The sequence below is a fragment of the Eptatretus burgeri genome, chromosome 14, assembly GCF_056783735.1.
Source record: "Eptatretus burgeri isolate ZD-2024b chromosome 14, Ebu_testis_v1, whole genome shotgun sequence".
Taxonomy (NCBI): Eukaryota; Metazoa; Chordata; class Myxini; order Myxiniformes; family Myxinidae; genus Eptatretus; species Eptatretus burgeri.
The window spans coordinates 20,898,030-20,911,422 of record NC_140974.1 but is presented as its reverse complement, the minus strand read 5'-3'; the positions used below and the strand labels follow the sequence as shown (position 1 = coordinate 20,911,422).

The 13,393-nt window shown below is 41.8% G+C and overlaps 2 protein-coding genes across 10 annotated transcripts in view; one reads left to right on the top strand and one right to left on the bottom strand.

Annotated features, from left to right (window-relative positions):
* LOC147012760 (uncharacterized) overlaps positions 1–6,865 on the top strand; it is a 345,711-nt gene extending 338,846 nt beyond the window's left edge. For 7 of the 8 annotated variants that reach the window (XM_085853917.1, XM_085853918.1, XM_085853915.1 and 4 more), the window contains 6 exons: positions 1,327–1,389; positions 1,601–1,702; positions 1,911–2,070; positions 2,356–2,468; positions 3,381–3,626; positions 4,244–6,865. In XM_085853917.1, coding sequence (XP_085710043.1) covers positions 1,327–1,389; positions 1,601–1,702; positions 1,911–2,070; positions 2,356–2,468; positions 3,381–3,626; positions 4,244–4,390 — 831 coding nt within the window. In that variant the 3' untranslated portion in view covers positions 4,391–6,865. Of the gene's footprint in view, positions 1–1,326; positions 1,390–1,600; positions 1,703–1,910; positions 2,071–2,355; positions 2,469–3,380; positions 3,627–4,243 lie in introns of those variants that run through there. The other variant, XM_085853922.1, reaches the window with a different exon arrangement.
* A 380-nt stretch (positions 6,866–7,245) lies between these two features.
* The window catches only part of LOC147012759 (carnitine O-acetyltransferase-like), a 78,930-nt gene continuing 72,782 nt past the window's right edge, over positions 7,246–13,393 (bottom strand). For both annotated transcript variants that reach the window (XM_085853926.1, XM_085853924.1), the window contains exon 15: positions 7,246–8,664. In XM_085853926.1, coding sequence (XP_085710052.1) covers positions 8,431–8,664 — 234 coding nt within the window. In that variant the 3' untranslated portion in view covers positions 7,246–8,430. The remainder of the gene's footprint in view (positions 8,665–13,393) is intronic.

Sequence of the window (13,393 nt, the reverse complement as noted above, 5' to 3'; positions counted from 1 at the left end):
CTTTACACCGAAGAGGTCAATGATTGACTGTATCCTTGTTCTTCGGGTCCTCACCGAACGCAGATGAGTTTCGGCAGGGGCTGCTTGCAGCCTGTGTTGATCTCTGTAAAGTGTTTGATTCAGTGAATCGGGATGCTCTGGAGGATTCTTGGTCTTCGTGGGGTGCCACCAAAACTGATCGATCTGATGTCTGAACTGTACTCTGGAGCTGAGAGTGTTGTGAGATGTGATGATACCATCTCTGACTTATTTCCAGTCATTAATGGAGTTTGTCAGGGATGTGGACTGGCCCCCACACTTTTCAGCACTTGTATGGACTGGATTCTGGGGAGGATGTCGGAGAGATCAAGCTGCGGTGCATAGTTTTGGAATGTCAAGATTTCTGACCTTGATTTTGCAGATGATGCAGTCATCTTTGCAGAGACTCTGGATATCCTTTTGGGGGCCCTCGAGGTGCTGAAGGAGGAATCAGAGCCGCTGGGATTACAGATTTCCTGGATCAAAAACTAAGATCCAGGCTTTCAGACATCTTAAATGCTGCTATTCTGTCTGTATCTGTTTGTGGTGAGGATGTTGAGGTCACGGAGAGAATCACTTACCTTGGCAGTGATATTCATGTCTCTGCTGGCTGTTAACCAGAGGTCAACAGACGTCTGGGTCAGGCCTGGTGAGTCACAGATTCACTGGTCATGGGGTGTGGCGCTGCCTGTACCTGTGCGGGAGGACGAAAGTCCGAGACTTCAGGTCCTTAGTGCTTTCAGTCATGCTCTCTGGATGTGAGACTTGAACTCTGACCAGGAATCTGAAAAAGACTTAATTCCTTTGGTACCAGGTCTCTTCGGAAAATCCATGGCTCTCGCTAGTCGGACTTTGCATCCAATGAGCGGTTGCTGAGAGAGACTCAAATGAGATTTGTTACCTGCATCCTCCATGAGGGTCAGCTGCGGCTGTATGGACATGTGGCTCATTTTCCTGACGCTGATCCTGCTCACCAGATTCGCTCAGCGAGGGAGTCTCTTGAGTGGAGGAGCCAACGGGCTGACTACGTGCCTTGTGGTTGCAGCAGGTTGATCATCATCTCAAGGAGATGGGGATGGGCAGGCATCTGCCTGAGGGATGGCCAGATGGAGGCCCCTGGAGTACCGGCGGAAAGTGGACGCAGCGGCGTGCTGCTCTGGCGCATGCTCCCATCCATGATGTGATCTGACCTTTCTCCCTCGTACTGATTAACAACCGTGCTAGTTAAAACAATAATTAATTACCATAATATTATTCTCAACCAATGCTTCATACGTACTCTGGCTTGAGGGTCTCTTCTTCTTTCAGGGTCCACCTGGAAAGCCTGGAGCCCCTGGTACAGAGAAAAAACAACCATTTCCAATTGTCAAGGTGAGTGTCTAACCAAAATTTAACAGTGTGCCAAGCAACCATGCATGTGCAAATCATCCACCGCAACCTCTTAGGACAACAAGAAGTCATAATGATGAAAAGGTAGGCATTAGCTCCTCCATTTTTTTTCAAGCTGTAACATTTTTTTTAAAACCTTTCTCTGCCTCCTGCCCACCCCCCCCCCCCCGCCACCTCCAATTCCTCATCTTAGCCTTTCGTCTTTGGAGGAATAACCACACATGTGCTCCCAATCTCATTGCTTGCCAAGATCTGGGCTGCTAATATATCCTTGTTTACCCATCCACAATCTTCGGTGAGTTGTGTAGGGTTGTCTCTGTATATCAGCACGAGTCTTCATTTGACACTTGTTTTAACTTTGGTCAACACCAATAATCCACCTTCTTTATTTCATGAAATTTCGACATTCACTTTACAAGTACTACAGCATTGTGTCAGAGAGTATTTGATAACACGAATGAAGTTATGGTTGATGACGAAATTGAATCGTTTCCATTCTCCAGAAACTAACCCCGAGTGACGGTGCACCCTCAACCACCTTCTCCGAGCTCATGTTGCTACAGAAGCAGTTGGACATCCTGCTTTCCTGGCCCCTTGGCACCCTTCATCATCCTGCAACCACCTGCCGGGAACTCTTGCTGTGTCGGCCGGGCTTGCCTGATGGTTCGGTCATATCTCTTACAATTCCTTCATTTTTACGTCCCCAAATTGCTTCACTGTATCATAACGTGCAGTCTTACGAAGCAGGTTGAATGTTTCTGATTGAACTACGTGCAATAATGGATGGCTATTAGTTGTTAATTTTTTCTGGCTCTTAAACAGATGAAATTTTTCAGTTAACCCAATCAGGCCTCGTCGTGAAAATGAATTCTGACCTATCAGGTTGAAGATACTCCCGTATGCCCAGACTTTGCAGGGGGTTTTTATTCCATTCATTTTCCTCAACAGGGTATTTCCATGCAGATCCAAACCAGGGCTGCCCACTCGACGCATTTGAAGTCTTCTGTGACTTCATGGCTGGTGGTGCAACCTGCATCGAGCCAAAAGACAACACTCTACAAGTAAAATGCAACCTCAACACTTCACAACCTCATCTTTGTAATACAATGGAACACAGCATAATTTTCTTTAACAAGTCACAATGAAGGGTGGTGTGGTAGAGGTCAGTACTCCTCTTCCTTAACTTTGAGAGAGATCCCATTTTTCAAGTACATAAGGGCTAAGGAAATATATAAAAACAGTATTGATATTTATTTTTCTACACATTTCATTTGTCCAGAGAGATATTTCTACAACTCGTTAGTCCAGAGGACAAAAGAATCTTTGAGCTATCTTGTCTGTATTCGATTTTTGATCCAATTTTAAACGGACAGATTGGTGCTTCACAGGTCGGGCATCACTTCAAACTCTTGGATTGACATGAAGCCGAGTATCACATCTGATGTTAGTAGTTGGTTTACGTTAAAGATCTCAAAGTGTCCCTCTATGAAGGGTAGGTGAGTTATCACCGGCACCCTCAACAAATGACAATTTTTGGCCCAAATTAAATGCAGTCCGATGTCAGGCCTGGCCAACCGGTTCGCGAAGGACTTGAGCTGAACTTGCAACTCAACAAGAATGTGCGATTAATCAGGCCTGGTAAAGAAGTAGTTGTAGTTTACACATCTCATTATACGTTTTTTGATTGCATTTACTGGATCTCATTCGTAGAACATTTGGAATAGCCCACGTAAGACAAATACTGAATAGGAGTGCCAACAGGGGGCATGGTATCTCAGAGCACACCATCATTCGACTTCAAAATTCTGGAAAACTTATTGCAGCCATTAAGATTAAACTTCAGTTTACACTCGTACATTCTTGCAAAAATGGTAAATGGCAGATTGGCAGAATTAAAGATTTATCCGATGATCATGCTCTTTTGACATTGTCCCGTTCGACCTCCATCGGAAATTGTCCCCTCATGCACATAGCCCGAGTACACTGGACTCTCGGTCGTCCAGCTAAAGTTTTTACGGATCTACAGTACCAAAGCCTGGCAGACCGTCGCCGCACCCTGCATCTCCCGCCGTGACACAGCGAACAGTGAAAGCACCAGCAAAAGAATAACTGTGGATGGCACAAAGGACTCCGATTCCAGCATCATGGAACTACGAGGCAACAACCAAGTGCCAATTGATCCACATTTCTGGCATTGGCAAGATGACGCAGAATGCCAGGTAAAAAAAAAACGCAGACCATCTTTAATGTTTGTCGGTACTTCATTTGAATGTCAAGTTAAAATGTTCAAACTTTTCCCCAAAAACCACATTCACCTTATTTTATGGAAACCTGCTCAATTTACTGATCTTGCAAACACGCACGTCTGTTTTTCATCTGCATCACATAGATAACTAATTGAGCTCTGAGGACCTCGCTTTAGTAGCTGTGGTGATGTCTAACAAATGTTAAGTGGTTATAAAAGATATAGAACAAGCTCTCTATTTTGAGAGTGTGCAGGTTTCGATCTTGCAGCATCTGCTCCCTCTGTTGTTAATGTTACAACCCTCCAAGATGTGCACACACTCATGTGCCAACTCACTCGTCATCCAACTACAAAATTCTATTTTATGTTGATCTCTATCTGATTCTGTCCTTGTTCTCACCAATCTCCCTTGCCCCCCATCCCCTCCCCAAGTGTTGATCTTATCACCAAGTTCCCCTTTTGGTATCACACTGCTCCATTATTGTTGTTTACGAAAAGCAGGGAGTTCAGTAACTTACCAATCCAAAAGTAGTTATTTTAGAATCCAAGCTAACCTCTTTTTTATACCTTGGCTCTGACACACCCCCACAGACCAATGGTGGACGTGGACACTTGCGCGTGGAAGTGGAAACTGATAACCTGCATTTTCTACCCATCCGAGATGCAACCTTACATGACCTTCCAAACTCTGAGCTTTATTCAACCACCATCTCACTCGGACCCGTTTGTTTCCTTTAAACTGGAGTAACAACTGGGTTGGCCCAGTATAACATGTTCGCATTGAACAAGCTTCCTCAACCCTCAAGTTATGAGGCAGATGATGGTCAGTGAAGTATACAAGAAGAGACAGACTGTGAGATGGACAGCAGCATCAAAGTATCATATACTCATTCCCTGGAATGAAAGTGTATTATGAAACAGGGTATGAAAAGTCGGATTCACACACGGTTCCAATGGTAGTGAGGAAGCCCCGAAGACAGAAGAAGCTGAGAGCTCAAGATTCAGGTGAGAGAGGATTGCATTAGTATAAATCAAGGTGAGAGCTATGCCACCGATTAGATCCAGCAGATGCACTTTGATTAGCGAACAACACAATATAAACATTCCTGGTCTTCAGTAGGTCAAGGAGACGAGAATGAAGATCCATTTCACTGATCGACAAACGATTGGGATATATTTTGGTACAACAAAACTGTGGTAGTTACAGCTCTTGAAAAATAGGGTTTTGTTCAATGAGAGAGAACTTTTCAGAATAACAAGGAATTGGTTTCCTTATGAACCAGTTTACTTCGTCCTTGTTAGTTGCATTGGGGATTTAATGTCAAAAAATGTGAATGGATTCAGATTGCATCATCTCCATTTCAAATTGTTGGAACTGATTGACCCATGCATGATAAGGTCGGCATCAAATTTTAATGACGTGGTGGAGAGTATCCTCCAACCCTCTTACTCCTCCTCATCCACCTGTCTGCCATACACAATCCTCCTTACCCATATCATGATGACTTCTCTACCCAGCAAAGTGCTTTTCACTACTTCTGTGTTCCAATATGTCAAATAATTTGGTACTTTAAAAATTCATTTAACAAGTAATAGGCGGCCACAACCATCCTTGACCATGTTGTGGAACGCCAGCCAAGGCCCTCACTGTTTTTTCTTTCGCCCTAACTTTTTCACCTTTATTCGCTTTTAAATTTGTTTTCTCCGCAACCACTTGAGCGATTCACACAAACTTTCAACATAGGGGTGCCCATACCCATGGAGAATGTTTTAGCAAAGTTACATGATGACTGTATGGAATGCGGCTGGCATTGAAAAAAAAGTCTATTTCCTGTAGGCAAGGATTGCAGAGGGTGTTTCACGTATCAAGAATAAATGGCCTCAACCTCACTGCACTCGGCCTCAGCTGAATAATATTCCCAAAGACAAGCCACCATGGGGCAGTTACAAGGTAGCAGATGATAGCAGATGCCAGAGAATGCACAAGGCAGGAAGCGATGTGGGAAGTGAGATGAGAGTAGATTGATCCAATGAAGAGTTGTGCTGGCAGCTATATTGTTACATTCAAATGTTTAGATGGTTTGCAGCAGTCCACGTTGTTCAAATATAATTTGGGGTTGTGTGAGGGCAGCAGATACAGTTAATGGTTGGACATTGCGATGTCGCTGGGACAATTGGCACCGTTTAATACCACCGTCACTTTTCGTGAGAAGTTGGCACTAAACCCGAGGACGTATTTGAACTCGGATACCAGAGAAATTCCATCCAGGTAGCAAACGGCAGGTGCATTACCAACATGTACGAAAGTTGTTATTTCAGCACCACCACATCATGTAGGTGCCTACGAGCAATTATTGGTGGTTGAAAAGTTACTATGATACCATCACACATCCCTTCAGGGGAAGGCCTTTGGTAAGGCAGTCATTTCTTTTCTTATTTTTTTCTCTCTTGAAATCGAATCAGTGTAGGTCATCAATTTAAATTAAATGCAAGACAAAAGGATTAAACTATAATACTGTGAAATGTTGGTCAAGATCAATATGTGTTATTTGTTGTCAATAGGAACAAATCCAATTGTGTTGATGAGAATCTACTGTAGTTCCAGATACTTATTGCTCATCTAATATCAGTTAAACATGACATGTCCTCATATCATAAAATAAGTGCACTCAGCAAAAAATATATATATATATAAAGTTTTCAGGTTCTAGGCTAAAACATGTTAGAGTTTAGAAGGCCCATTGTACCAGCAAAGTTGGACTTGAATCCAGGATCCTGGGATCTCCGGCAGGTAGAGTTCAACCAAAGCATGATGAAGAAACTACACTGTGTATAAAAATGGAAGCTTGACCACATTGAACTGTGGAAAATTCTGCCAAGAGATGTAAATGTGCTTTTGTTTTATTGCATCATCTTCCTCATTTATATCACATACCTTGCAACCTGTACGCTCAAGTTGCTAGTTCTGCGATTCACACAATCTCCCTTGAGATGGCTCGTTTAGGTGCTCAGCCTGTGAACATGTTTTACATGGCATTTGCTCTTTTGTTTCAAAGATGAGGTTTTTAAGTCATTGACCTTGCCTGTTTGCAAAGGCATGAGGGTAGGAGGGTGTGTGTGTGTGTGTGTGTGTGTGTGTGTGTGTGTGTGTGTGTGTGTGTGTGTGTGTGTGTGTGTGTGTGTGTGTGTGTGTGTGTGTGTGTGTGTGTGTGTGTGTGTGTGTGTACAGAACTACTTTAATGGAGATCAGTCAGTCTGAGATCTACTGTAATCTATATACCCCAGCAAGGCTCTGCTTTGTTAAATGCTTGGTCTTGTTTGTTTGTTTTGTGTGTTTTTTTTACTTGCTTGATTGTTTCATTATATTTTTATAGAATTCCAACATGCTCTTCCAGACGTTTTAACACACACATACATACATATATATATATATACATATATATATATATATATATATCACTGCCTGTGGTATTGAATGCCTGTTGTATATGATTTTATAAACATGAATGGTTCATAGCTTGTAAAAAAATTAATGAGTAATAAAGCAAGGCTGGTCAAGCTCTTGGATTTTGTTGATTCTCAGAGGCAGGAGAGAAATTCCAGATGTTTTATTGTAAAGCATTGCAGCTTACACCACGCAATGAGCTCTGCCTGGAAGAGGATTCCACCACAGTGAACATGCGGTGACAGAATCGATTATCTCCAGGAAGATTTGGCAATCTCTCGACACTCATCCACAGAAACACTGCAATGTTCCTTGGCCGAGGGAATACTAAAGGAAATGGTACAACTTGCAACAAGCAAGGTCCAATTTGAAACACATTGAAACCATACATGTCATTATTATTAGAATAGAAGGAATGCATCAGCTACTATGTTAGTGTACAGGTGATTCATCATACAAGGCAACAGCTTCAGAAATGTGAATAAAACTGTAATGGAAAAATATTTGCAACCCTTAACGAGGAATAAAAATGTTTCCGATTGTGCCGAATTCATTACATCCTCTTCCTTCTTTCTTTGTTTTTGACACCAACGACTCTTTTTTTTTTTGGAGCTTTCAAAAGCTACAATTAAAAAAAAAATGGCCAAAGCTCAGTACAGTAATCCTTTTTCAAGTTGTTGGTGCAGGGAAACCCCAAATGGCAAGAGTTCTTGAACGTAATCCAAAACTACAGTACCTGATGCAAGATCGCCAAGGGTGAGATGCATAAAAAGACACATCCATCGTTTTGGTGGTTTTGCAATCAAAATCAATGAAAAACACAAAGCATCACCCTGAGAGTACTCAGAATGGCTTTAGCCCAGCGGAGGACAGAGACGTGAAGAATAAATTAAATAAAGGCATCTTAATGCCACAGACACTAGACAAAAAGACAGATTTACAGTTGCATTGTACAGATATCACCGTGTTCAACCGTAAACAGGTGAGACAAGCACAGACGCTGGGTTGAGCTCAACAGTTTGAGTCCAAATCTGGCAATGCTGGGTTTTCAGTTAACACCAAGGAGACGGACATCAGCTGGCACAACGGTCCTTCTGATGACACAAAGCCACATTAAAGAGAATAAAAAGAGGCACAACAGTAAGGAAATAAGAAGAAAGGATAGGATGAGGCCACCAGAAGAGAGGTTAAATAGTTGAAAAGGCCCTCGTAAGGTGTGGAGCACACTCAATCTATATACATCATTACAAAGAACCTTATCTACCCATGTTTGCCATCTCCCAGACAAATGTCCATCCGGCTAATTAGAGAACTTGACGAGGTGAAACCGATCTCACCATTGAGCAGTTTCCCAGGGAGATACACCACAATGCTGATCCAGGAGGTCATGCATGGCATTGAGAGCAGATATGAGAGTGCTGGAGAGATGCTTTGCATTAGTCTGCGGGCTGCTGTTCAACGCTGTCACGGTAAAGTTGGCATGGTACGGCAGAGGATTGTAGCAGACGTTGTAACCGTCTGGGACCACTGGGCCATAGCACATGACTGAATTCATCTGAGAAGGAATCTGGGAAAGAAAGCAAACATATTTTATCGTTTTCCTTTTGACCAGAGCACCCTCCCTCCCCCAACCCCCTCCTCTTTTCTTTAACGTCATTCTATCTGTTATGCACATACAGTCATGGCAACTTCAGCAGGCTGGGTTCCCATTGTGGAGAGATCATTGGGACAGCATAAGCTGTGTTGTCTGGAACTTTACAAACTGGCACATTCTACCAACCAACACGCGAGGGATCTCAATTAAGTTTACACATGACCACACAGCTGACTCACCGATTATTACCATCAACATCAACATCAACACAGAAGAAAGGCAAAAAATAACACGCGATCCAGAGTCGGCCCGGCGGCTTCTGCTGTGAAAACAAGGCTTTTCTCTTGTCGACCTTATGTCGCAGCCTCATGGTCCTGAGTCAAGGTTCAATGCACCAAGTAAATGGGAACAAATCCATATACCAATCGTCGACATGACACAACTGGCTCTCTCTGCCGAAAGACCAATCACATGATCCCAAATCTTGAGTCAGAAATGTAAGTGAAAACCCAGGGGAAGAGGAAGAAGTTTGCCTTCCAAAGCATCATGGATTCTGTTAACCTGTTGAGAAGTCCTGGAGAAAGAGGAAGAAGATTGTTCTCTCAACCAACCAGAAGATTGACATATGCAGGAGACTGGAGAAGTGAGACAATAGAAATGTGTTGATGTGTGAGTGCAATGTTTGACTGTCAGGAGAACAAAGGTCTGCAGATCACGATCCAATAAACTTCCAGCATGGTGACGCAAGCAAGCGACGATAATTATCCACTTCCAACGTTTTACAGAAGCCAAAATTGAAGAGTGGTGTTAAGTGCACCCAGATGTGGAAGCGACCCGTTTTGACAGACTCCGAAATCATCGAGTGTTGTTAATCCACAGAAGAAAGTTGAACAACAAGACGACTCAGAACAAGACTTTACAACTAAACATATCACTTGGGCTAATGCAGGGGTGTGTTCCATTACCAATCAGCTTGTAGAACGCTTGCCAAGTGGCTTAAGCACTAAAGCAAGCACTCCAACAAAACGGTTGATAAGGAACAGCTGGATTGACAAGCGACAGCAAGCTGATTGGTAATGGAACACCCCTGATAAAGGTATCAACACGCTTCTGAAGTTTGCTTAAAGCTTACAGCACCCAAGAAGTAATACAGCTGCAGCTCATACAAGAACATTTCATGAGGAAAAGGCAAGAAACAATGCAGCAGTCTGACATAAGGAAATGATTCAAGAAAGCCTCGAGTTCAACAAGATGATGAGCCCATTGAGTCTGAGAAAGTGGAAGTTGACTACTACATATATGTATGTGTGTATATACATATGTGTATATACATACATACATATATTTTTTTATATATGTATTTGTATATATATATATATATATATATATATAAAAAATATATATATATAAAAAATATACATATATATATATATATATATACATATATATATATATATATACATATATATATATATACATATATATATATACATATATACACATATATATATACATATATATACATATATATATATATATATATATATATATATATATATATATATATATATATATATATATATATATATATATATATATATATATATATATATATATATATATATATATATATATATATATATATATATATATATATATACATATATATATATATATATATATATATATATATACATACACATATATATATATATATATACACACATATCTATATATATATATATATATATATATATATATACATACACATATATATATCTATCTATACACATATACATGTATATATATATATATATATATATATATATATATATATATATATATATATATATATATATATATATATATATATATATATATATATATATATATATATATATATATATATATATATATATATATATATATATATATATATATATATATATATATATATATATATATATATACATATATATATATATATATATATATATATATATATATATATATATACATATATATATATATATATATATATATATATATATATATACATATATATATATATATACATATATATATATACATATATATATATATACATATATATATATACATATATATATATACATATATATATATACATATATATATATATATACATATATATATATACATATATATATATATACATACATATATGTATATATATGGAGCGAGGCCACGGGGGATATAAGGGGCCGCGTTCGTCAGTCGAGGAAGTTGAATTCGCAGGAGGAAGAGTTGAGTTGGAAGCGGAGGAAGAGTTCAGTGCAGTTGGGAGTTCGCGGAGTCGGAGTGAAGAGGTCGGAGCTGTGGAGAGGCGGCGGCGGCGAAGGCGGACGAGGGGGTGCTCGCGTCGGATTCGGGGAACTGTGGAGAGAAAGGCCGGCGGCGCGACCGAGGTCGTGGTGGAGACGCTCGTCGCGGGACCCGCGATTTTGTGAAATCCTCCTTTCCCCGAGCATCAGCAACCCCCTCCTGTTTCCCCCCGCGCTGAGATAGTGCGACAAAAGGGGGCCCCCTTCCCACCCCCTACCAGACACCGTCCGCGAGGCCCGCGGAGTTGAGGCACCACCGCCGCTCCGCGTCTCATCATCAGACGGGTAGGCCCGACACGGTCTTGGCCCCAGGCCCGCCTACCCCCTCCTCCTGGAGGGTGGTTCTCTTTTCTTTTGCTTTGGGAATATGTGTTGTCGGCGCCGTCTGTGAAGTAAAATTGTATAAGTGTTGCCGTGTGCTCGCGTAGTCGGTATTAGATCTGCATTGTTGCATTTGCTTTTTGTCTTCTTCTTTTCCATGTGCTTTTGGTGGAATTGTATATGTGTGCTTCCCGTGTGCCGCGAAATAAATGTGCTTATTATTGAACTGTTTTCCCGCTTCGCTTCGTCATTTCTTTCATTGAATCCTCATCTTGCTTCACGTAAAGGGTTGGTCGTGGGTTAAGACGCCCGATAATTAATCGAACCGTCGAGGTCGACGAATAACACCGCTCGGTTATCCCGATAGTACGGAACGGGTCGCTTAAGTGGCCCGTGTCCGAAGTCGACCTGCGGCGAGGTGCGATCGCCCGGTCTACCCTCCGTGTGGGTACTTAGGTAGGTCGAATTTGGCGAGCAACCCTATCCCACGCGGGGGCCGATTGGCTCGATCGCGGTGAGACCGAAAGGTCCACCCGTGACTGGTTCCCGGCGTTAGTCCGAGAGGGTCACGACTGGATTGTCCGTCCGGTGGGCGACGTGCCGCGATTCGAGTTACGTGGCCGTCAGCACGCCGGCGTGTATATATATGTGTATGTGTGTATGTATGTGTATGTGTATGTGTATGTGTATGTGTATGTGTATGTGTATGTGTATGTGTATGTGTATGTCTATGTGTATGTGTATGTGTATGTGTATGTGTATGTGTATGTGTATGTGTATGTGTATGTGTATATGCGTGTGTATATGTATATGTATATGTATATGTATATGTATATGTATATGTATATGTATATGTATATGTATATGTATATATATATATATATATATATATATATATATATATATATATATATATATATATATATATATACATACATATATATATATACAGTCAAAGCTCGTTACTATGCCACCTCGCTTCTATGCCACTCTCGCTATTGTACCACTTTTGCTCGGTCCCGACAAAATTCAATACAAAATAAATTTACTATGCCACCCCCGACTCTCGCTACCATGCCACTACTGTGTGACTGTTAAAAGGCATGAGTCGTGAAAAAGTCTGTATTGCGCAGTGCTCGATTATCACACTCACGTCCAAAGGCGAAGAGACGAACTACAGTCCAGCTGCGCACAACATAACTCAATACGTACGCGCATAGTCAGACTGTGTCAAAACACGCGATTCTTCTCCCCGATGCCAGCCACAACAAGCCAATCACAACACGCACAACGAGACACAAAAAAGCGCGAGCACACACACAGACACGCAGGCACACGTACAACAGTGACATCATTTTTTTTCAAATTCAGCCCATAATGTCAGCTCAGAAATGCAAGCGAACCGACTTTACGCTGAAGGAGAAGAAGGAGATCATCGATGCCACGAAGAAGGAGCCGAATCAGTCCAAGTTGGCCAGGGAGATTAGCAAGAAATGGGGCGTCGAAGTTAAGAGAACCACCGTGAAGGGCATTCTCAGCAAGAAGGATGCAATCGAGGCTGCAATCAAAGCTGGATTTTCATCGAAGCGCATGAAGTTGACGCAGGCTCACGACCCGAAGCTTGATGAGGGAGTGCTCATGTGGCTGAAGCAATCAAGAGGACAGAATGTGCCTGTCAGCGGCGATCTGATCAAGGAGAAGGCGATGAAACTGGCCGAGCTGATGCACATCCCAGACTTCATGGCGAGCGACGGTTGGTTGGGCAATTTCAAGAAGCGCCACGGCATCACGTTCAAGACAGTGCAGGGCGAAGCTGGAGCGGTGGATTCGCAATCCCTTCTTGAGTGGCAACAACAGGTTCTCCGGCCCTTACTCGGGCAGTTCTCCGCAGACGACGTCTTCAACCTGGACGAGACTGGACTCTTCTGGCAGCTGCTTCCGAACAAGACCATGGCTTTCAGGGGAGAGCGGTGTACTGGAGGAAAGAAAAGCAAGCAAAGGATCACTCTTCTGGTTGG